The sequence below is a fragment of the Drosophila eugracilis genome, unplaced genomic scaffold, assembly GCF_018153835.1.
Source record: "Drosophila eugracilis isolate 14026-0451.02 unplaced genomic scaffold, ASM1815383v1 contig_575, whole genome shotgun sequence".
NCBI lineage: Eukaryota > Metazoa > Arthropoda > Insecta > Diptera > Drosophilidae > Drosophila > Drosophila eugracilis.
The window spans coordinates 49,425-73,305 of record NW_024573454.1 but is presented as its reverse complement, the minus strand read 5'-3'; the positions used below and the strand labels follow the sequence as shown (position 1 = coordinate 73,305).

The 23,881-nt window shown below is 40.9% G+C and overlaps 4 protein-coding genes across 4 annotated transcripts; 3 read left to right on the top strand and 1 right to left on the bottom strand.

Moving 5' to 3' along the window:
- The first annotated feature begins 10,133 nt into the window (after positions 1 to 10,133).
- On the top strand, positions 10,134 to 11,383 carry LOC108115738 (putative gustatory receptor 22a). Its single transcript, XM_017227308.2, is given in 4 exon segments — positions 10,134 to 10,781; positions 10,784 to 11,122; positions 11,125 to 11,154; positions 11,213 to 11,383. Coding segments are annotated over 4 exon segments (1,188 nt in total).
- Positions 11,384 to 11,760: 377 nt separating this feature from the next.
- LOC108115786 (putative gustatory receptor 22b) lies at positions 11,761 to 12,978 on the top strand. Its single transcript, XM_017227359.2, has 2 exons — positions 11,761 to 12,762; positions 12,826 to 12,978. Exons 1-2 carry the CDS (start codon positions 11,761 to 11,763, stop codon positions 12,976 to 12,978), a joined length of 1,155 nt encoding a protein of 384 aa, XP_017082848.2.
- Positions 12,979 to 13,216: 238 nt separating this feature from the next.
- Positions 13,217 to 14,443, top strand: LOC108115789 (putative gustatory receptor 22d). The gene is given in 3 exon segments (XM_017227361.2): positions 13,217 to 13,762; positions 13,764 to 14,228; positions 14,291 to 14,443. Coding segments are annotated over 3 exon segments (1,164 nt in total).
- A 4,215-nt stretch (positions 14,444 to 18,658) lies between these two features.
- LOC108115788 (gustatory receptor for bitter taste 22e) lies at positions 18,659 to 19,888 on the bottom strand. Its single transcript, XM_017227360.2, is given in 3 exon segments — positions 18,659 to 18,811; positions 18,868 to 19,383; positions 19,385 to 19,888. Coding segments are annotated over 3 exon segments (1,173 nt in total).
- Positions 19,889 to 23,881: the final 3,993 nt, after the last annotated feature.

The window sequence follows — 23,881 nt, the reverse complement described above, 5'->3', positions numbered from 1 at the left end:
CAACATGTTGACAATGTCTGGCAACATATGTTGCGAAGCAAGCAGCATCCTTCGTCCATTGGATCTCCCATTCCTTCTCCCTTTTTATTGATTTCTCGTTCTGTTTTGCTTCGATTTGAGGTTGGAAAGAGGGAAAAGAGTCAAAGGATGGGTGGCAGATGGGTTTCTAGGTCAATTGCTTTCTGGTTGCCTGTGCCACCCATCCCTTCGTGTTTGCTGGTGACACTTTTCGGGGTTCCGCTTACAAAACCACAGGCATTCCTCTTCAAATGGCGTAACCATATGCCACCCTTTTCCACAGTTTTCGCACTTTAAACCAATTACGAACTTGGCCCAAACGACAAACACTTAATTGGTTTAAAGGCCTTGACAAAGTTTTCACTGGCAATTTGTGATGGTTGCACATTTCCATCCTGTCCTACTGACATGCCAAGCCCACTTGAATGGAGGACTCCCGAAATGTATTTGTTTTGGTTGAGCGTGGGAGGAAATTGCACGAAATTCTGCGGACAAAGCTAAAAATTAATGAGCAGGATGCAGGTCAAAGTGCACTCCCTCTTCCTCCTTTTTTTATCTACCTAACTCCTGATCATCGTTACCCCCTTTTTGTGATAGATGATTCCGCCTGTTTCTGTTCCTGGCACCCGTTTAAAATTCCGCTCACGCAGGACATCAGCTTGGATGCAGTGGCCACATCCCCTGCTCCTGATTCTGGCTGTGGTTCTGCTGCTGGCTGCGTCCTCTAGCAACGAGTTGCGGTTGCCATGGGGAGAGAGGTCGATATCGGGGATAAAACAAGGTGCAGTTGCAATTTGGGGCCTCGGTTCGGCTCACATTGTCAGCACTTTCATTATTGCCCGCACTTTGGATCCAAAACAGCAAAGAGGAAGGGCTTAGGAATGTGGGTGGAGCAGCTGAGTTCGGTTGATTGGAGAGCATTTTTCCACGCTGCTCACTAAAGTCCCGATGAGGCAGCAAACAAAGCATTTTTCTAGTGTTTTCAGGCATTTTCCGGCGTCCGATGAAAGGCAACCAAATGGAGATGAAATCCGAGATGGCTCAAATGGATGACAAGGGCTTCTGCACCTCTTCAGGTGAATTAGAGGAGATCTTCATTTGATTAGGTTAGTTCAAGGATATCTGTAAGGTCCTAAGTTTGAGAGACTTGGAACGAATTAAGTGTTTACGAAAGTGTTTCACTATCCCTTTCCCTCATTTGCTTTTTACAACCTAACATTCCATTACTCATACGCGTCGTTGTCCCCACTCGCCTGCTCCACTTGTCTTTTTTATCCGACTGGGGAAGTGCTTTCAGTTCCGCTTGCGGAATTTTAAATGAGTTCACAGTCCGAGACAAGTTCGGACACGAATTAGAGAAATGTTTTCCCTTCACTTTTCAAGAGGTCAAGGCGTGTTTCTGACCTTGAACTTACACATGAAGAAACTCGAATGGAAGCAGCAATGCGAAGCATTTTCCTTCCTCTTTTCTTCTGGATTGAGAGTATTTCACCACAGAGAAATGCCTCGACCTCCTATTCCCTTCTGTAATACATTTTCTTACTTTGTCTTAAATTTCGGAATTCCTTTTGGCCTACAAATGCAAATGGAAGCACTCGGATAGGGTGGCAAAGTTCCACCCACCTTAAGCCGCTGTATTGCCAGCAAATAAAGATTTTCCCCACTTCCTAGAGAACTTTTCCTGACCCCAATGCATCACTAGTTGAGGTTGAGCTCTTCGCTTAAATGGAGATGAACACCTCCTCTTCATCCTGGGCCACATCAATTTGAATGTTTCGCCTTGTTTGAGATGCTAATGCTGCGGAGAACACGAATATCTCAGCTGTCGGGGAACAGAGAGGTTAACCGGAGGCCAGAGGGAAAGTCAAGTGGGAAGCACCTGAGTCACGTCCTCTGTTTCCATTCTCGATTGTGCGACAGTTGAACACTCGGAAATGGGTCGATAGTGTTGCATGATTTATGGATGGATGAAGATGAAGGGAGTCCCTGAAGGTGAAGGAGATGCACTCGCTGCTGCTGTTTATGTTCCTGGTGGTTAATATCCTGCGAACATGGAGCTAACAATAGGTTACTGGAAGAGGGCATCCAACCCGAAGGAGTCATCATTTGCATATGGATAACACTCGTGTCTCCTTTCTCTTCTCTTTTCCATTTCTCCAGTGAGCCACTTGCCGTGACTGCCAGCTCAACAAGCCAGGGAAATGCGATAGAGACATCTGCCATTTTCCCCGATTCCTTCCCACATTGTTCAGTGAACGCCCATTGAGCCATGCATAAAATATGTTACAAGGCATCCGACCATGCCCACTTCAGGGAAGGGGCGGAGGATCCTGGGAGATGCCATCCTGCCGTCGATAAATTCGTTAAAATCTTCGCTCCATTCAATTAAAAGAGAAAAACAAAATAAACCGAAAACACGTCACCAGAAATGGAGGAAATTTAAGCGGAGAAGAGTAAGGATATGTAGAGTGAAATGTCATCCGAGGAGGAAACCAGGAAGGATTCTCCTGAATCGATCTGGGCTGACATAATGATGAAATAAAAGTTTCGATTTACTCAGGGTGAAAGGATAAAGTGGAGAAGGCTGTAAAACAGGGGAGGCCAACTGTTGCAATCAAATTGTCCAGGGGCCAGGATTCGCCTTCCATAACTTGTGGCTGAATGTTAATTAAATGCAATTTCAGCGCAAGTTGGAAACTTTTCAGTGGACAACTGTTGGGGCACCTAAATGGAAATCATGGAAAAAGGAACAAAGTTAAAAGCTCTGCTTGGCTTTCATTGTAATGTGCACTTTCGTTTACTTTCTTTCCTTGATTTTCCTTTGAACTCCTTGACCTTCTCCAATTCTATTTTTGCCCTGATAAGCTCAGTAAATGAGGAGTAGCTACAAGACCTATTCCGTGTAACATTATTTGTAGAATTTTCGATGAAAGGGTCGTTCCGGTTTATCTTTCACTGATTTTTACCTCTTTTGAACTCAACTAAAATAGTATATCAATTCAATACCTTAAAAGGCCTAAAGTGGAACTCGATATTAGAAATTAAAGCTGCGAACAAAGTAGAATTGGAGTCGCACCCGCAGGCTCTGAATGAAATCATTCATTACCGAAATTAAATGGTGACGGTGGCGTATGAGTAATAGTAATCCGATCTTAGTTTCCTCCTCACTCACTCTTCGATGCTGCATTTTCTCCCAGACTCAGTTTTCAGTTGCTAATGTGCGAAGAGGTTCCTAATTAATTTTGTATGACCACGCAAATGAGGGGAATCCAGGGTGGAGTTTGTGCTGGAAATTCGGGATAGCAAGTCATGTGAACTAATGATAAACACTCTCGTTGGGATGTGTGGAAACGGAATGGGAAACTAAGCCAAAGCGGATGCTCAGATAACGGACAACAACTAATGCCAGGAAGTGGGAGTTGGTAGACACGAAGAGGAAACAGGAAGAAGGGAAGTGCAGTTGTTCTGCGAATAATGGCGAACTTTGATTAAAAATACAAAAATTGTATCCATTTTTACTGGAAAATTGTGAAAAAGAGATAAGTCAAATGCAGTAACTGAAATAATAAAACGGAAAAAGTGGTTAAAAACTATTCAAGTCAATAACAGACCAAATAATAACTAATGAGGCATTCAAATGGAATGCATTCCAAACGCTTTCATGCCAATCAAACGCAAAAGGATGTTAAGTGAAAATCGCTGGAAAAGGTAAACAAAGTTAACGAGGGAAATCTGAACAATCAAATGTCTCGCTCCATTTGATGTGGTTAATGGAAATTGGAAACGAAGCTGTCAATTATTAATTTGATGCTTTTTAAAGGATTTCAAAGAATCTGAGCTCAAAGTGAAATTGTGGCAAACTTTTCTCAGGATTTTTCCTCTTTTAACCTCTTTTAAAAGAGGCAGAGAAGAACGAAGGAAAAAAGGGAAGTAAAGCACATGGAAATAACATGGAAAACTGCCGCAATTTGTTGCAAAAACAAAGAAAGTTTTGCTTGTCGAAGAGGAAATGCAACAAAGTATAGGAAGGAAAGTGCAGCTGGGAGATATTTAAATCCTTTCCCCTCGGTCCTTTCTACAGTTTCTACTACTGCAATCAGCCACTCCCACGTTTCTATCCCGCCCCCTTTGACGACGCTTAATAAAAACCCACAGCAAAGTAGAGAAAAAAGATAAGAAATCGGAGAGGGAGAAGTTCATGTTTTCCCTGTCATCTCTTTCTTTAGTTGGCTTAAAAGGAAAAAGGGAAAAAGTGTAGGTGATAAAAGGGGTGTACGAATGGGGGAAATCGGGAGGGACTAGGGACATTTGCTGCTTGTCTTTGTGTTGTTTACAACTGGCGAGTGACTTTTATTGCCTCCCATTTGGATTTGCATTTCGGGGCAGCTGAATAGCCCATAATTGAAAGTGGGACAAAATGAGGACAGGACTCCGTCATTAAAGGATATTCGAGGAATGGAAATGATTAAGAAGGTGCCTTAGAGTTCGATTGATTCAAAACCTTCCACTCTAAAAAATCATAAAGGAAAACTTTCTCATCATATAAAAGCAGCTAAAGGGATTCCTCCGCAGATAGTTTTCCACAGCCTCATTTTCATTCTCGCCACATTGAGCAACTCTGAATGTGCGGGCATAAAACTAAGTGCTCCCTTTCAGGATCTCTCCCTGCTCCTGTCTTATATCGCATATCCCCTCCTAACTTCACATCCTGTGCCTCCTGAATCCTTTCATTCCACATTTAGGCGAAGGGAAACGCAACAGAAAGGAAAATGCGGCTAGACAAGAACAAGGAAACAGAAAAGGACCACGGCTGGAATGGGAAAGAGACAGGAACAGAAGGGGGTAGAGGAGGGGTTACAGGGCAGCAGTCAACATTTGCTGACTTAGCTGCAATTATGGCAGATATTTTTATGAACTTGATGTCAGCACACACTCACACAGAGACACTTCCTCCGACACATGACACACACATATATGGAGATAAATATATATAGAAGGGAAGATAGGGACAGTGGCTCTACTGAATGGAGGAAAACTGCGAGCTGGAAGGCCAAACGGTGCATGGAAAATGAAGATGAAAATGCCAGTTTGAAAATCTTCCGCAAGAGCTTGTGAAGTTGCTGAAGAGCTTCTTGTGAGAGTGGGAATCTCCTTTAAGTTTTACATTTATTAAGAGGAAACGAACAACAAACCTTCTTATTTACTATTAAAGGGTGAAAGGGCCCAACTTTTGGACTTACTTTTTAAATGGTAAAATGGATTGTTTAAAGTCTTTTTGTATAAGTATTTTCCTCATTCACTAAAAACATAATAGGTAATTTCCTGTCCTCATAAACACATTCCCATATCAAAATTAATTTCACTTTGTTGTTGGCTTAAAGGGTTGCACTTGCATATGAAAAATATGTCCACAGCGAAAAACCGCACGAATTTCCGCCCGAAAACAGCAAAGAGCAGGAGTTAATTGTTCAAATATTTTCAGAGCACACATGCATCCACCTTTGACCTCCCCACTCGCACCCCCGTTGGCATTCACTCCACTGAAACAATGAAAGTATGCAAGCAAACTCAGGACTCCGCTCTTACCAAAAACTCACTCCAAATAATTTACGAGGCAGTTAAACATCCAACCGTTTTCATTGTTAATTTTCATGGAAAGAAAAAGGGAAAATCGCACTCCTTTGTTGCATTTTTAACACTCTTTGTAGGAAAACAAATTTCAGGAGTGATCAGCAGGGCGTTTTCCATCACATTTCCATCGCTCTTACTTCAAGGCTCAATAAAAATCATCAACAATTCATTTCCAGTTTCATGGCGTTCCCATTTGGCGAATTTTATTTCTCTTTAAGAGTCTCGCGAGGAGAACGATGAAATTCTCCGTCGTAAAATTAAATTTCTCCGCAATTAATTCCGACTTCCCTTCTTCTCTGGGAGAGAAGTTTGTTGGAATTTTTATCGCTGACCCGGAATGACCTTCGCATCGATTTCATGGCCTCCCACTTCCCACCCTCCTCTGTTTGATTTTATTTTCTTTTAATTTATTTATCTTTTTCGTAGTTGCTTCCCTTGAAGTTGATTTTATGCTCCAGCTCACTCCGTCTCCATCTGCTGTCCCTGACTTTAGCCGCCTTCCTTGTCGCCTATTAATTGTGTTTAAATTAGTGCGGGAAAGAGGGGAAAGCTTCGATTTCTGTTTATCTTTCGCAATTTCTACTAAAACTGGAACGAAATTTCTTTGAAATTTATTGCTCCGGAAATTAAAGAAAGTTTGCAAAAGAAAACGACTCTAGGGAAAGTACTAAATAAAAAGCATTGAGATGTTGGACAGTAAAGTGAGATTAATCATGGCTAAACTCAGAGGATATCAATTAAAGCTTTTCATATAAGTCTGGAAACATACCGCATCGAATGAGATATATATTAAACAGTCATAAATATTTATAATCCATTTATTGACCTCCCAAAAGTTCTTCGACAATTGAACTTCACCCCAGAGATCAGGGAATCGTAAAACTCTCTAGGGAAGGGAAGGGCAGTATGAAGTTTTCCAGCAAAAGGATTTTCTATATTATCGCTGCGTTTTCATTGCTGATTTCTATCCCGGGTACATTGAAAATTTACGAGTTTTCACAGCGCATAAATTCTGCGCCGTTTGCCAATTTTTATTATCTGCAAAATACTTTATGCGCATCTGAGGAATACACGGAGAGGGGAGCACCTAATGGATACATGAACCCAAATTGAGACACTTTGCATAGACCAAAGCAATCATCATCCCCTCGACCGAAGTCGGGAAAGTTCTCAGAGGAAGAAGCTCGGCGAATGAGCCAAGAAATAATGATAAAAGGTGAAAAATGCACTTAGCGGAGAGGGAAAAACAGAAACTGCTAAGCGTAACTTATTATAAAGGAAGAAGGAAGCAAAGGGAAGAAGAAAAGAAACTTTCCGTGGAAACTTCAGCTGCATGTGTTGCATACTTTGTGGCGCTCCCAAGAAAGCATGAAAAATGAGCAAAGGGAAAAGGAAAACATTGTGAAATTTCAGCCCCAAGTAAACGGGAAAAACTAATTTTTAATGTCGTAGAAAAAGTTTCTTCCTCCGATTGCGATGCAAAATGTTGTCACTTTGTATCCCGACAGCCAGTATCATCAATCGCTGCTCTCTTTTTTATTTTCGCCAAAGAATCCCTCAAAAGACTTAGGAAATTGGAATATAAGAAATGGAAGCCACAACCTTACCCCAACTCTTTTATACCAATAAATTTTCAATTTCCGCCTCGAAATTTGCAATTTATTTCACTGCAGCAAGGCTAATTTTGCCATCCACTCAGCTCTTTGCTTCTTTGTAAGACACTTTTAGGGAGTTTTCCAAGGTGGACGGTTGGTTCTCCCTGCAGGTTTCCACACAAGCTCACAAGAGTTTATCGAAGGACATAAATAGGACGGCAAATTGCATTGTCTTGTCCCAGGATTGCACTTTATTAGATAAGCAAAATAAAAGGTAAACATCTGCCGGGATTCCCCTGCAATCCTTTGACAAGAAAACAACTGCAAAGTTCGTCCTCAATTTTCCCCCATAAATCACGGCAATTTCCCTCAGAGGGGCTGTCAGCAATTTGATTTGATTTGCAGACTCTGCGAAAATATTTCATAAATATTTACCCACAGTTTTTCCCCCGATTTTTAACACTTTTTCTGGCTTCTCCTCCTTATCGCAGAGCGAGCATTTGCAACTGTGAAAATATTTTCCGCGCTTTCCGTTTGTTTTTCTCCTGTTACTTTGTAGTGCAAATATTTTCCACCATTTTTGCACTTCATTTGCTGGGTGGGCGTGTCCGAGAGGGGCGTGGCTGTTTGCTTTTCTTTGATGTGCTAAATTGGTGCACCGATTGCACTCGGAATGAGATTTGATCGCCTTGAAGTCATGAGGAGTATCCTTTGGTTATGGAAAATAAAAGGATAAGAGACCCTTAGTTTGCATACTTAACTCTCGGATCGGAGATTTTTATTTCTCTTCCCCTTTGGGACAATATCCATTTGGTTTTAACGACTTGCGAGCAAAGTTTCCCGCAGGCAACGCGAATCCTTTTCCCAGTGAAACATTAAACTTTGCCCCATTAGAAAAATAAGGATAACAACAACATGGCGCAGGATGTCAGCAGACAGGCAAGGCAGTCGGGATAATGGCCAAACAAGACATGACAGCAATAAGAGAAAACATTTCCAATAATCCCGAAGAAAAGGTTAAAGGCGCGACATTTCCATAACTTTTCTTTTGTTTTTGGGGCATTTCAAAGGGCAAGTCTTTCTTTGGCATATTTCCAGGGTCTTGGGCCATTATAAGCTTCGAAGCTCAGTTAGCTAATGTTAAACCAAAGCCAAAGGAGTAGAAGAAAGAATATTCTGTGTTTGAATAGGCATCCTACCCATCCACATCCAATTTCCATCCTCCCCCAACCCCTCCTGATATAATTTATCTAATTAACTCATTCAGAGTTTATCCTTCAACACCCCTCCCCTTTCCCACCACTCCCTACCCCCGTTTTAGGCACTTTTCTTCAGATTTCTCTTAGCTCCGTTTGAACTTGGCAAAGGGAATCCTTTACAGCGTCTAATTATGCCACTAGGCTAAAAATGCGAGTTGCGTTGCCTAATTGCAGGCGACTGCCTCGAAGTCGGCTCACGTGGCGTATGCGCAACGCCGTTGAACTTTTCTGTTTCCCCTTTGAGGCGTTGTTTCTTGGCGCCTTATTTTTAATGAAATCAGGCACGTTTCTAAGACATGGGTTAAGCCGAAATGGTAACAGAATTGCTTGCTTGAGAGAGACGGGAATAATGGGCAGACAATTACTTGCCTTGAATTCGGGTGAAAATGTGCCATAACCCTTCACCACAGTTATGCTCTTGTCTCCTGCAATAGGTTTGTGGTTTCTTACAAGAAGAGGAGAACTTCATTCAACCAAAACAACAAATCCGCAATGAGGACGATTTTGTGTTTAATTAAGCTAGAACTGCAAATGGATAAAATCGCTTTCCATTTCCAGAGGGCAGAACAGTCGCTTAGCCATGCAAATTGGATGAGCCGCAGGAAGTCCAAACACCTGAATGGATCCTCGTCCTTCTCATTGCCGACTCCCAGTTCGTTTGCTGTGGTCAGCAATTAAAAATTCAAACTACAGTTGTGTCGCGGGATGCCTTACTAATTCTAATTTCAAACTGTGTAGCTGTGTAGCAAATGTCCCTACGGGACCACAAAGGACACCCCGAGGATGCGGCTCAGCTGCTCTCAATCGTTATGAAAATGCGGTTTGATAATGGAATGAATCTGCTTAGAAATTTACAAGCAAAGTAGATGGGAAAGTGCTCTGAATTAATTGAAATCTCGTTGGAAAGCAATTTCATTCGGACTTAAGTATTCTGCTCAGGTGAACAGGCATCTCTCTGGAAGGTTGCCTAATATCTGCCAAATACACTCCTTAAATGGTGCCAAACACAGCACTAATGAAAAGAAAAAGAATGGAAGTTCAGGTGACAGCTGCTAAAAGTTTTTCAACGACATAACTGCCAAAGGGAAAGGGAGTTGGAAAAGTGTTAACTTTGCAACGGTGTCAAAAACTGCAGGTGCACCGGGAAAACAAGTTCGAAACCATTCCAAAGTTTGTAGCGGACATTAGGAAAAAGGTAAAAATAAAGTTGACAGTCAGCTTGGAATTGTGTCTAAACGTGCTATTGACAGGCCAAAGGTATCAATTGGTGGTAATTAAGTTCAAAGACTTTTAATGCCTGGCTGGACTTTTACAATTTTCCCCCATATTCCAATCTTCCTTCTCACATCTCTCTTCTCTCTCTCTCCGTAACTTTAATCAAATAAAGTTTTTAATATTACATACCTGCTGAAGTGAACTCCTTTAGCTCCATATTTGTTAGTCATTTTCCTAAACCCCTTCGGTTAATTCCCGAATGAAAAAGTGCCTTTACCTTTACCAATAATTTCGAATAATTAATTTACTTATCTGGTTGCTCATCATTTGTCCATAAAGCCGTCAGCACTCAATATTCCTTCATTTCTAATGGCCAATTTCCCTTTCACAAACTATTCCGAGTCGGACTTCAATAATGTTACAACCGAAACGCGAACATCGCTATCGCCAGAGTTTGGCTCAGTTCACCCTGAAAGCGACACTGTATGGATCCTGGGTACTCGGATTGTTTCCATTCACCTTTGACTCTAAGAAAAGGCAGTTAACACGTTCAAAGTGGCTGTTGGTATATGGCCTGATTCTGAACCTAACTTTGATGGTTTTGTCTGTACTACCAGATACAGATGATCACAATTCCATAAAGGTAGAGGTATTCGAGCGTAATCCATTGGTCAAGCAAATCGAAACACTTGTGGAAATTATCAGCATGATAGCCACACTTGTGACCCATCTACGAACCTTCTGGAAAAGTAGGGAACTAGTTGTGATTCTCAATGAACTACTGATGCTGGAGAATCGTCACTTCAAGAAGCTTATCCTAGGAGACTGTCATCTGTTCGACAGATATGTCATAGAAAAAGGACTTGTGATAATCTGTGAGCTAGCTTCTTCTTTTCTGATTTATTTTGGAATACCCGATGGCAGGGTTGTTTATTATGAGGCTTTCTGCATTTACATTGTCCAGCTGGAAGTTCTATTGGTGGTGATGCACTTTCACCTGGCTGTTATCTTCATCTATCGATTTTTGTGGATAATCAATGGACAGCTATTAAGTATGGCTAGTGCGCTCTGAGAAGAGGTGAAAGGGTGGATCCTAAGCGAATCCAACGACTACTTTGGCTTTATGGTCGTCTTTTGGACCTTAACACTCGCCTCGCCGATATCTACGACATTCAGGTTATACTTTTCTTGGCCACTTTGTTGTCGGCCAACATCATTGTGGGCCATGTGCTGGTCATCTGTTGGATCAACATCAATAGGTTCTCGTTGATTGTTATGATCCTGCTGTTTCCACAAGCATTGGTCATCAACTTTTGGGATATTTGGCTGGGCATTGCAACCTGCGATTTGGCTGAAACTACCAGCAGAAAGACATCCACCATCTTGAAGTTATTCAATGATGTACAGAGGGTATGGACAAGGAGTTGGAACAAAGAGTAAGCCAATGTGTCTTTAAGGCTTCTAATAAATTTTAAATATTTTCTTTACTTTCAGTTAACTGAATTTACTTTATTCTGCAGCCATCACAGGCTGACGACTTGCCACCTTGGATTATTTGATATAAACTATGAGATGGGTTTCCACATGATCATAACCAACATTTTATATGTGCTCTTCTTGGTGCAATTTGACTATATGAATTTAAAGTTCAAAACAGATGATTAAGCTTTCTCATAGCGCATAAGATCGATAATAATACACATTTTTCAAATTATTTCTAATTAAAATATTTCATTAGTTGGAAGTACTAACTTTTAAACATATCCTTGGCATCGATAGTACATCACTGAAAATTTAGAAAGAGGATAGCGAATGACCTAACAATCACTATTAATTACTCTAAAAGTGCTTCCGAGCAGTTGACAGCAAAGTTAATAATCCTAAAAGGGTTCATATAGATGGTTAACTTTTAGAGCCATCAGTAAGTTCTTTATTTCCCTACAGTTATTACGTTTCTGTTCATTTTCCCTTTCGTTTTTATTTCATTTCTAATAACATCTAATTAACTACAATACCATTTCATTTATGTCTCGAAGTCGGAAATGTTTAGTACGCGCCGTGAATTTCGTCCTCGATTGGTCAGGCTTTTCCTGTGGTCAACCTTATATGGATCTTGGCTGCTGGGCCTCTTTCCATTTATCTTTGATACCAAAAAATATCAAATGAGGCGCTCCCGTTGGCTAATTCTCTATGGCTTAATTGGGAATTGCTGTCTTATGATTATCTTGCTTTTCTGTGCCCAGGACTTCAGTAAAAGAAAGCTAGAGGGTTTTGAGCGAAATCCTGTGCTGGAGATGATAAACATCTTAGTAGGAATGTTGAGCGTCTTCGCAGCCGTAATAATGCATTTTATGAATTATTGGAAAAGCAAGGAGGTTGAGGAAATTTTCAACGAAATTTTGGTTATGGAACACAAAGACTTTAAGACTTTAAATACAAAGAAGTGCCCGAAATTCGAATGCTTAGTGATTCAAAAGTATGCGACAATGATGGGACAGATTATATCCTTCCTGGCGGTTAACTTCGGAATGAATGGAAGCCACACAAATGCATTTCTAGTAATCCTGAGCTGCCTGCTGCTGACATCTCTCAACGTGAATACAATGCACTATATTTTTGGGATTCTATTTATTTATCGTTATGTTTGGCTGATCAATGGCCAGCTCAAGGACTTGGTTAATCAACTAAGAGTTGATCCCACAACGGACTACTCAAGGATACGTCAATATCTTGCCTTATACAATCGCCTTTTGGAGCTCAGAAAGAAGTTGGTGACCGCCTATCAATACCAAATGGTCATAGTCTTAGCATCAGCGGTTGCCGGCAATATTGTGGTCATCTATTTTTTGATTGTTTATGGTATCACTTTGCAAAAATGTTCAATCTTTCTAATGATCTTTCCTCAGTCTCTGCTCATAAATGTTTGGGACTTTTGGTTGAGCATATCTGCATGTGAACTTACAGAGCAAGCTGGAAGGAAAACCTCAACCATCCTGAAACTATTTAATGATGTGGAGCACACCGATTTGCAGCTAGAAAGAAATGTGAGTACTTCTCTATGTATGTTTTTCTGATTTATAATTTAGTTCAACATATCCGTCCAACAGGTAAACGAATTTGCTTTACTCTGCAGTCACCGCAAATTTGACTTCAAACTTTGTGGAATTTTTTCGATAAACTTCAGCAAGGGTTTTCAAATGATCATAGCCAGTTTTTTATACTTGATTTATTTAGTTCAGTTTGACTATATGAACTTGTAAAATGTATTATTTGAGATTATATGATATTATATCCAGTGCTTATTAAGAAAATATACCTACCAAAAATGAATATTTAATTATGCTTCCCACTTCCTGTTTTCTTTATCTTAAACTGATGTAACTTTCATGTTGTCTTTAGATTACTAACCATTCCATTAGTAACTAGCTTAATTGATTTTTTTGTGGATTTCTGGCAGTTGACGAGGCTTGTCGTGAATAGTTGGTTAGTCGTTTAGCGATGTTCCGAGCTGGTTGTTCTTTTAAACGGAAGTTAGTCTACATTATCCTGAATTCTATCCTATACAGTTCCTGGCTGCTTGGAATTTTTCCATTTAAGTATGAACCGAAACAGAGGAGACTGCTTCGCTGCAAGTGGATAATCCTTTATGGAATTACCCTAAGCTCTGGTCTGCTTTTCCTAATGATAAGACAGAATGGAAATGACCAGGAAAATGGGGTCACGTTGGATGTCTTTCAAAGGAACTTTGTGCTACGTCAAATTAGCTCGCTATTGGGAATAGTCGGAGTGCTGACAATCTGTACGATGTATTTGCGAACATTCTGGAGGAGCAAAAGTCTGGAGGGGATTTACAACGATTTGCTGCTCCTTGAAGTCAAGTACTTTGGCTCTAAGGCTGTGGAATGTCCAAAATTCGATGGCTATGTTATCCAAAAGGCCTTCCTCGTAGTCTCTGGAATGGCGTGCACATGGCTTATCCACTTTGGACTTCCAAATCAAACAATGCCAATAGCAAATGTTTTTGTCGTTTTGTTGGTCAAACTTTGGAACCATACTTTTGGCCATACATTTTCTTCTGGGAGTAGCCTTTATCTACCGTTTTTTATGGTTGATAAACAGGGAACTCCTCGAAATCGTAAGTTCTTTGAGAGCTAATAGGAAGGGTAGCTCAACCAGAGTTCGTTTACTCTTAAAACTCTACAACAAACTTGTGAATCTCTATGGAAAACTAACCGATTGCTATGACTATCAAATGGTTTTAATAATGGCAGTCTTCGTGGTAGCCAACATCATTGTTTGCTTCTATATGATCGTCTACAGGATCAGCTTGAGCCAGATGTCCTTATTCGTAATGCTGATCATGTTTCCCTTGGCAGTGGTCAACAATTTCCTAGATTTCTGGCTAAGTGTTGCTATTTGTGATTTGGTGGAGAGAACTGGAAGGCAAACTTCAATGATTCTCAAGTTATTTAATGATGTTGAGAACATGGATAAAGATCTAGAGAAAAGTGTAAGTAAAAACCATTTAAAAATCAGTGAATTAAAACAAATTTTTTGTGATTTTCCTTTCAGATCTCAGACTTTGCCTTATACTGCAGCCATCGAAGATTTAAATTTCTCCACTGTGGATTATTTCACATAAATCGAGAGATGGGCTTTGAAATGCTGGTCACCAGCGTCCTCTACTTGCTCTTCTTGGTGCAGTTTGATTTTATGAACTTGTAACTCCCCAGGCTGTCAATTAGTGTGAATTTCCTTTAAGGCTGTCACTAAGTTGTCCAGACAGACATGATATGCAATATTAAGCAGGTGACATCATGGCGATAAAAGCTGAATCACTTTCCCTACAGGCAGATGTCGTCGAGTGAATGGAGTGTATGACTTGCAGTTGGGAAATGTAAGGAAAATCGGAACAGGGCCACAGGGCATAAGTTGCAGAAATAAAAGCCAAACTCCTCTGCCATTCCCTCTGACTTAAACGAGGCTATGCAAAAGGCCAAAAGTAAAGCTCACGAAAAACACAAGTCAAAAGCGCCTGAGAAATGGAGTGGCTGTAAAAAGAAGTGCAATTAAGGCCAGCAAATGAACGAGGTTTTTGCCTTTCAGCTGGCCAAGAATGCAGGGATTCCCCTCTTACTATTCTCACACACAAGCAATGGTCTTAACTAGCAAGAAGAGCTTTAGGAGGTTTCTGAGTTTTGTGTACAAAAAATTAACATAATATATAAGAATAATGGACTATAAAGGCAACCTTTTTTTGTGATAGTTTTGAATAATACATGGGCTTACATCTTCTTTATAATTAAATGTTTTGAAAGGTTTGTTAAATATTAAGAACATCCAAATTTAAGTATATTTAAGTATTTCATTGAATTTCTTTTGGCAAACGGACAACCTGCTCTTGATTTATGCCAGAAGTTCTATACATTTTATCTATTATCCGTTTGTCCAGATATCAGCAACATTTAGGCCAGAAAACTACAACTGACAGGCAACAATTAGGCCAACAATGTGAGACCGGATGAAAAAGTCAGACAAAAGATGCCTCACAAACACACACGCCAAACTGGTGGCCTTCGTCCTTGGCATCCTTGGTATCCTTGGCTGTCAGTTACAGGCCTCTGGTCCTTTTTCACCCTCGTCGTGGGAGACCCCCATTATCTTCGATTATCGAGAGCACAAAGCCAGCAGCGATAACAGGGCCCAGCAGCCACACTCGACACAATCGCGTAAATTGATTTTTATTATCCTGGGCCCAGGGATGCTCCCCACCATTCCTCTCCATTCCTCTCCTCACCAACCATCTGCAGCGGCATCCTTGAGTTTCTGGCAAATTTCCTGCTCATCTGCACGGCGGGCAAACAAATATAAACTCGAGTGTACACAAGCATTTGATTTATTGCCCTCGCCCAGGACATCCGCCAATTGTTTGGGCCACGTGGCATCCCCCAGGATCCTTTGGATCCTTTGTTTACCCAATAAAATTCCAGCAGTGAAGTCAGCATTAGGTCAACATTCTGGCTATTGGTGCGACTCGTCAACGTTTACAGATAATTCGGTTCGCTCATCTCGATTTGTGCCAGCTTTCAATATATTTTTATTAAAATGACAGCATCTGGTTATCGCCTCTGCTGAGTGAAGCACATTTTCACGCAGGCAAGAAAGAAAATTCATAAAAATATTCCTTCGTTTTATGATGATTCGCCTTGTCAGCAGGAATAGGCTCGAAACGCGGATTTCGCTTATAGTGATAAGTTCGGTTAAATTCCCTTCCCTACCGATTATTAGATCATCTTGTTTATCGTTTTGTGTTTTATAGTCTCGAATGAAAGCTCTAAATATTTCATTTAGATAATATTAAAATAGAAAAAGTCATTCCAAGTTCTAATTCCTCCTTGTGTCAGCATCTTCTGATACTCCCACTATCTTTTCAAACTTCTTTCCCAGCCAAGTGTAATTAAAGTTTTGCCAAACGAAATTTTCTATAGCTGCAATATTTAGTCAGACATTCCACTAATTGCCCGGCTTTTCTTGGCTTCCTTCCATCGCCTTTTCCTCCATCCGCTAGTTTCAGTTTAGATGGAGACACAAATCGGCTTTGCTCGTCGTTGAATTGTTGTTTAAACTGCCAGCAACTTGCAGCAAATTGGCAATTATTTAATTTCGCCAAACTTTTCTGAGCCGAAACTTTCAAGGAGAGCTCCTCTACCCAGCGATCGGCTTATATAAATTGAGGCCTGGAGGCCAAAATTATAACGCATTGGCAAACTAATTAAGGCAGTCGACTCGAATCAATGGAACAATTGGCGAGCATTTATCGTAATTAGGGGAAAAGGGCTGAGGGTTTCCTTTTTCATTAACTGCTTCCCTTGAAGTTCAAAGCTCTCTCAGTTTACGCCCCACCGACGCGTCGGTCTATCAAATACATTCACCCAATTTGTGGTTGCTGGAAAACATATAAATTTAAATTAAAAATCTTCTTCTGATAAACTTTGACCTTTCATTTACAGCCGTTGGCAATCCTTTTGGGTCATTGGACGGACGTCCTTTACCTAAAGGGAAGGCAACAAAAATAAAAAGTTTCTCCTGCTCCCTAATTACAATAAATGGACAGTCAGCTCAATTTCGTGGCAAGCCTGGCGGCAAATTTTAATTAATTTACTGAACAAATTATAAACTGAGGTGACCTCGATGTCAGAAAAATGTGGAAGGTGATTTTTATCTGATTTAATAAAAGAAACGGTAAACCCTTTTTCAAGCTGGAAAATCTGTCTAGCCTGATTTTACACCTGATCTAACTGCCTGGATTTCATCTTCCAAAAATATACGTGTAGTCATTTGGATAATTTGATAGGTATTACAATTTAATGTAGGTGCCCAATAAAATATGTGTTCGATACCCCGGAGTGATTTTTATGCTCTCATAAAATAATGGCTGGGCAAATAAATATTCCGCCAGACAAAAACAGAATGAGAGCGGAAATTATCGATGAAATTTACGAGCCAAGCTCATGAACATTTTGGCCAACTAATGCGTCCATCAGGATTTTTATGGTGTAAACAAAGCAATGAACAATTTGCGCGCATTCCGGATAAAGCCAATAAATCAAATATATTGGCCAATGCGAAAGGGAGGTGAATGTGGCCCGAAACTTTTTGCTGAGCCAAGTTGTATGGGTAAGGTTAGCTACAAGGAGGGGTGAGGTAGCTTCGCTACGAAGGACTCAGGATAATAAAAATCAATTTACGCACTTTGGCTGTGAGCGACGTATCCTTTGTAGTTGTTTTTATTGTAGCCGTCAATGTCCCCTTCGGCATTGTCTTCCTCCTCTTGACTTCTAATCGAGGCTAATGGAAGTGATTCCAGGGATAAGAGTTGGCCGGGTGGTGGCTGCTCTTGGCCTGGCCTTGACAGCGGTTGCCCTCTGACAATAAGTGGCTAAGGGTCAGATTATCCGCAGCCTCAAGTGTTGATTTTTTAACAGGATTTCATCTTAGCTTTCAGCAGCTTAATTGTAGCTTTCCTGAGGGATTTCATTTCACTCTCGACAGGTTTTAAAAAGTGCTTGCATTTGGATTGGATGACTTAAAGTTAATAATTTTAATACTTTCTTCATTATCAAGAAATTGATTTAATTTCTAAACTTTCTAGTAGTGCTCCACTTTATTCAAGTTATCCCTGCAGCATTTAACCAAGTATAAGCTCTACACAACATCCATTTACCTGAATGGAAATCCGCAACAAAAGCTAAGCCAGAAGCATAATAAATCAGGAAAAACAAGCAGCCAGTAAGGGAAGTGTGGAAACAGCTGGTAAATCGCAGTTGGGGAAATTAGCAGAGCACACACTAAGAATCACATAAGAGCCGAACAAAGAAAATGCACCAAAGCTGCTGTTTTCAGCTTTTCTCTCTCTCCTTTTTCCACAGCCATTGTTCGCCGGAAAATCCAGCTGCATTCTTAGTCAGCCCCCCTCCCAAAAAAAGTACAGAAAGCTGAAAACTCGTTCATTTGTTGGCCTTAATTGCGCTGCTATTCACAGCTACTCCATTTCTCCGAATCCTTTTGACTTGTGCATGTTCTTTCTGGCTTTAGCATGGCCTCTTTCTTTCTTTTTTTTGGGGGTGGAGGAGAAGGCAAATATCTCTCCTTTTTATTGCAAAATTTTTTGCATTTTTCTTGCTGATGTCCTGCGGCCGTGTTCCTGTTCTCTCTGTTGAAAAGTCAACAAGGCTTTCACTTAAACACGACTCCTTGTAAGCTCGGGGACACAGCCCACTTGTTCTTCCACCCTCTTAAGAATCCCCTGACTTCTTGAGCTGTCACTTGTAAGTCCTGCGAGTCTCCCCCCCCTTTCAAGAACACTCTACTCCAGACAACACACGAAAGTGCGAACCAATTAGAGGGACATAATCCAGGGGCGTTTTTAATATGTCTTCTTCACAGGTTCCAAAAATCAAACTGGATGAGAAACAGCAGGTACAGAAAGCTGGTGATGGCCATGCGGAAACCCATCTCGTAGTTAACGTAAAAGAGGCCGCAATGCTGGAATCTCAACCTGCGATGGCTGCAGTAAAGGGCAAAATCAGAGATCTATAAGAGGGAAATCAGTTTATAAAGTTTGATATAATCACAGTAGTTTAACTTACACTTCTCTCCAGTTTCTCCTCTATGTTTTCGATATCATTGAACAGCTTAAGTATGGTGGAGGTTTGCCTTCCAGTTCTTTCTGTTAAATCACAAATCTCAACATTGAGCCAAAAGTCAACCATATTGATAACAAGGGCTTGTATAAAGACCACTATCTTAATATCCAGGTTATTTTTTAGGCTGATAGAGTAGATAATGAAGAAGTAGATGCCCAGAACGTTGGCAATCAGAAAACTGGCCATCACCATGACCATTTGATAGTCGTAAACCGATATCAACCGATTGCTGAGTTTGAAAAGGCGATGATAGAGATTGAGCAAATAGTCAACCCTTTCAGACTTTACCGTTTCTCCATTGGCCAGTTTGTTAACTAGTCTGAGAAGTTCCCTATTTACAGTCCAAACATTTCGATAGACAAAGGCCAGAGCTAGGTGAAAGTGTGAAGCTCCCAAAAGAACAGAGAGTATCATCAAACACAAACTGGTAACTCCTATGAATAGTTGAGCACTGAAAAATAGGCGACATTCCTAGCTCCAGAATCAACATGGATAAAATTTCCAAAACTATCGATAAACCTTTGTACATGACAAAGCTATCGAAGTGACTGCCTTCCTCCACAAAGGAAAAATGACGAAAGTGTCGATGCTGAAGATCCTGCAGTTCATTGAGAAGCTTTTCGATATCGCCGCTTTTCCAGAAACCTCTCAGCAGCATTATTGACACCATCGAAAGACTCTGAATATCGTGGATTCCATTTACCTGCTCAGCCAGTGCATTCCGATGGAACACCTGCATCTTCAATGGCGTTTCGCTCTCCGTGTCGTTGGTAACCACCAGCAGAATCAAAGCCGTATTCAGTATTAAGCCATACGCAATTAACCACTTGGAACGATGCAATTTCCTCGTCCAGCTGTCGTAGGTGAAGGGAAACACGCCCAGGATCCATGAACCATATAGAGCACCCTTCAATGTAAGGCCAGTCAACTTCTGGCGGAAGCCACTATCGCTGGGGCGGAACATCCTGGCCGGAGAATCAACCTCGAATGGTCAAAAGCGGAGTTAACTGACGAGTGCCAGCTGCGATAAGGTTGGTTGGCTGTACAAATGCTTTCCGGCCATAGTGTGGGAATTACTGATGATGGGATTACTTGTATATGACCAACAAACATTTCGCCACCCCTACACTGGGAAAAATCAATTGCATTCAGAACTTCTTTCTTCTTTAAGTTATCCCATTTCTGTATAAAGAATTTTATTTAGAAAGAATTTCTATCGCTTTTCTTTTTATTATTTTAATACATAATCATAAATTTATTTCAGTGTACCTCTACATAACCTTGCCATTGTTAGTGAACAAGTTTTTTATAGGCCAAACAAGTACTTTGTGCACATAATTTTGTGATTAAATCGTTTAATTAATTGGATGGACAGGAAGTTGAAGTTCTGTTGAAGTTTTCCGCCCTCAATTTTCCTCCCACTTAGTTGGGTCATTTCTGATGGCAGCAGGCTCGTAAAAAATAATTTGGAGTGGCCAAAGGGAAACCTGAAAACATCCTTCAGAAGAGCCTCTCTCATTGCAATTCATCTGAAATCTGTGGAAAGCTTTGAGTGCGATAATATCCCCAGCATATTTCACTTCACATCTGGAGAGTTCTTTTCCAGATAAAAGCGGAGTTCGAGTGTTTGACTTGTGGGGTTGAATCCCCTCAAGAGGTTTTCCTTCTCGAAATTTTCTGAAGTTGTGCAAATGAAATTTCGTTCAATTACTGTAGCAGACGACAAGTTTGATGCATCAATGAGCAGCTAAAATATGAGCGAAGAGTCTGATAAGGATAATGGTTGATGTCCAGCCAGGCGTTTAAGTCCTTGAACAAAAAATCATACTTGGACCTTTGATTAATTAGACTCCATTGATGCTTGAGACTTGCCAATGGGTTGGTTATTACCATTCAGGTGCCAGCAAACGTCTGAAGTGTCAGATATCCGATTTTTTTAAACTTATCCCTGTTGGCCGCAACAAACTTTCAAATGCTTTAACTTGTTTTCCCAATGCGGCTGCAGTTTTTGACACTGTTGTAAAGTTAACACTTTTCCAACTCCCTTTCCCTTTGGCAGTTATGTTTGCTGGCAAACTTTTACCAGCTGTCGTCTGAACTTACATTTTTTATGCGCTGTTTTTTTGGCACCTTTTAAAACTGTTTTTGGCAGATAACAGGCAGTTATCCCTTAAATCAACCAGAAGTGAATGATAAAGTCCGAATGAAATTGCTTTTCAACGAGATTTCAATTAATTCAGAGCACTTTCCCATCTACTTTGCTTGTAAATTTCTAAGCAGATTCATTCCATTATTAAACCGCATTTTCATAACAATTGAGAGCAGCTGAGCCGCATCCTCGGGGTGTCCTTTGTGGTCCTTTGGGGACATTCGCTTTACAGCTACACAGTTTGCAATTAGAATTAGTAAGGCATTCCTCGTTACAACTGTAGTTTGAATTTTTAATTGCTGACCACAGCAAACGAACTGGGAGTCAACAATGAGAAGGACGAGGATCCATTCAGGTGTTTGGACTTCCTGCGGCTCATCCAATTTGCATGGCTAAGCGACTGTTCTGCCCTCTGAAAATGGAAAGCGACTTTACCCATTTGCAGTTCGAGCTTAATTAAACACAAAATCGTCCTCATTGCGGATTTGTTGTTTTGGTTGAATGAAGTTCTCCTCTTCTTGTAAGAAACCACAAACCTATTGCAGGAGACAAGGACATAAATGTGGTGAAGGGTTATTGCACATTCTCACCCGAATTCAAGGGCAAGTAATTGTCTGCCCATCATTCCTGTCTCTCTCTCTCTTAAGAGCTGATTAAACGCGGAGTTAAAGCGTCAAGCAAGCAATTCTGTTACCATTTTGGCTTAACCCATGTCTTAGAAACGTGCCTGATTTCATTAAAAATATAGCGCCATGAAACAACGCCTCAAAGGGGAAACAGAAAAGTTCAACGGCGTTGCGCATACGCCACGTGAGCCGACTTCGAGGCAGTCGCCTGCAATTAGGCAACGCAACTCGCATTTTTAGCCTACTGGCATAATTAGAGGCTGTAAAGGATTCCCTTTGCCAAGTTCAAACGGAGCTAAGAGAAATCTGAAGAAAAGTGCCTAAAAAGGGGAATGGGAGGGGTGGGAAAGGGGAGGGGTGTTGAAGGATAAACTCTGAATGAGTTAATTAGACAAATTATATCAGGCGTGGTTGGGAGAGGATCCAAATTGAATGTGGATGGGTAGAACGCCTATTCAAACACAGAATATTTTTTCTTTGGCTTTGGTTAAACATTAGCTAACTGAGCTTCGAAGGTTATAATGGCCCAAGACCCTGGAAATATGCCAAAGAAAGACTTGCCCTTTTGAAATGCCCCAAAAACAAAAGAAAATGTTATGGAAATGTCGCGCCTTTAACCTTTTCCTCGGGATTATTGGAAATGTTTTCTCTCATTGCTGTCATGTCTTGTTTGGCCATTATCCCGACTGCCTTTCCTGTCTGCTGACATCCTGCGCCATGTTGTTGTTATCCTTATTTTCCTGATGGGGCAAAGTTTAATGTTTCACTGGGAAAAGGATTCGCGTTGCCTGCGGGAAACTTTGCTCGCAAGTCGTTAAAACCAAATGGATATTGTCCCAAAGGGGAAGAGAAATAAAAATCCCCGATCCGAGAGTTAAGTATGCAAACTAAGGGGCTCTCATCCTTTTATTTTCCATAATCAAAGCTAACTTCTCATGACTTCAAGGCGATCAAATCTCATTTCGAATGCAATCGGTGCACCAATTTAGCACATCAAAGAAAAACAAACAGCAACGTCCCTCTCGGACACGCCCACCCAGCAAATGAAGTGCAAAAATGGTGGAAAATATTTGCACTACAAAGTAGCAGGAGAAAAACAAACGGAAAGCGCGGAAAATATTTTCACAGTTGCAAATGCTCGCCCTGCGATAAGGAGGAGAGCCAGAAAAAGTGTTAGAAATCGGGGGAAAAACTGTGGGTAAATATTTATGAAATATTTTTGGAGAGTCTGCAAATCAAATCAAATTGCTGACAGCCCCACTGAGGGAAAACGCCGTGATTTATGGGGGAAAATTGAGGACGAACTTTGCAGTTGTTTTCTTGTCAAAGGATTGCAGGGGATTCCAGGCAGATGTTTACCTTTTATTTTGCTTATCTAATAAAGTGCAATCCTAGGACAAGACAATGCAATTTGCCGTCGTATTTATGTCCTTCGATAAACTCTTGTGAGCTAGTGTGGAAACCTGCAGGGAGAACCAACCATCGACCTTGGAAAACTCCCTGAAAGTGTCTTACAAAGAAGCAAAGAGCTGAGTGGATGGCAAAATTAGCTTTGCTGCAGTGAAATAAATTGCAAATTTCGAGGCGGAAATTGAAAATTTATTGGTATAAGAAAGTTGGGGTAACGTTGTGGCTTCCACTTCTTGTCTTCCAATTTCCTAAGCCTTTTGAGGGATTCTTTGGCGGAAATAAAAAAGAGAGCAGCGATTGATGATCCTGGCTGTCGGGATACAAAGTGACAACATTTTGCATCGCAATCGGAGGAAGAAACTTTTCCTACGACATTAAAAATTAGTTTTTCCCGTTTACTTGGGGCTGAAATTTCAGAATGCTTTCCTTTTCCCTTTGCTCATTTTTCATGCTTTCTTGGGAGCGCCACAAAGTATGCAACACATGCAGCTGAAGTTTCCACGGAAAGTTTTCTTTTCTTCTTCCCTTTGGTCTCTTCTTCCTTTATAATAAGTTACGCTTAGCATTTTCTGTTTTTCCCTCTCCGCTAAGAGCATTTTTCACCTTTTATCATTATTTCTTGGCTCATTCGCCGAGCTTCTCCCTCGGAGAACTTTCCCGACTTCGGTCGAGGGGATGATGATTGCTTTGGTCTATGCAAAGTGTCTCAATTTGGGTTCATGTATCCATTAGGTGCTCCCCTCTCAGTGTATTCCTCAGATGCGCATAAAGT

What these genes read in the sequence shown, in the direction of transcription:
- LOC108115786 (XM_017227359.2), top strand. Translation starts at nt 11,761, where the DNA reads ATGTTTAGTACGCGCCGTGAATTTCGTCCTCGATTGGTCAGGCTTTTC. An exon ending in ATTTGCAGCTAGAAAGAAAT is followed by an intron (nt 12,763 to 12,825) that starts GTGAGTACTTCT and finishes TCCGTCCAACAG; the next exon opens with GTAAACGAATTTGCTTTACT.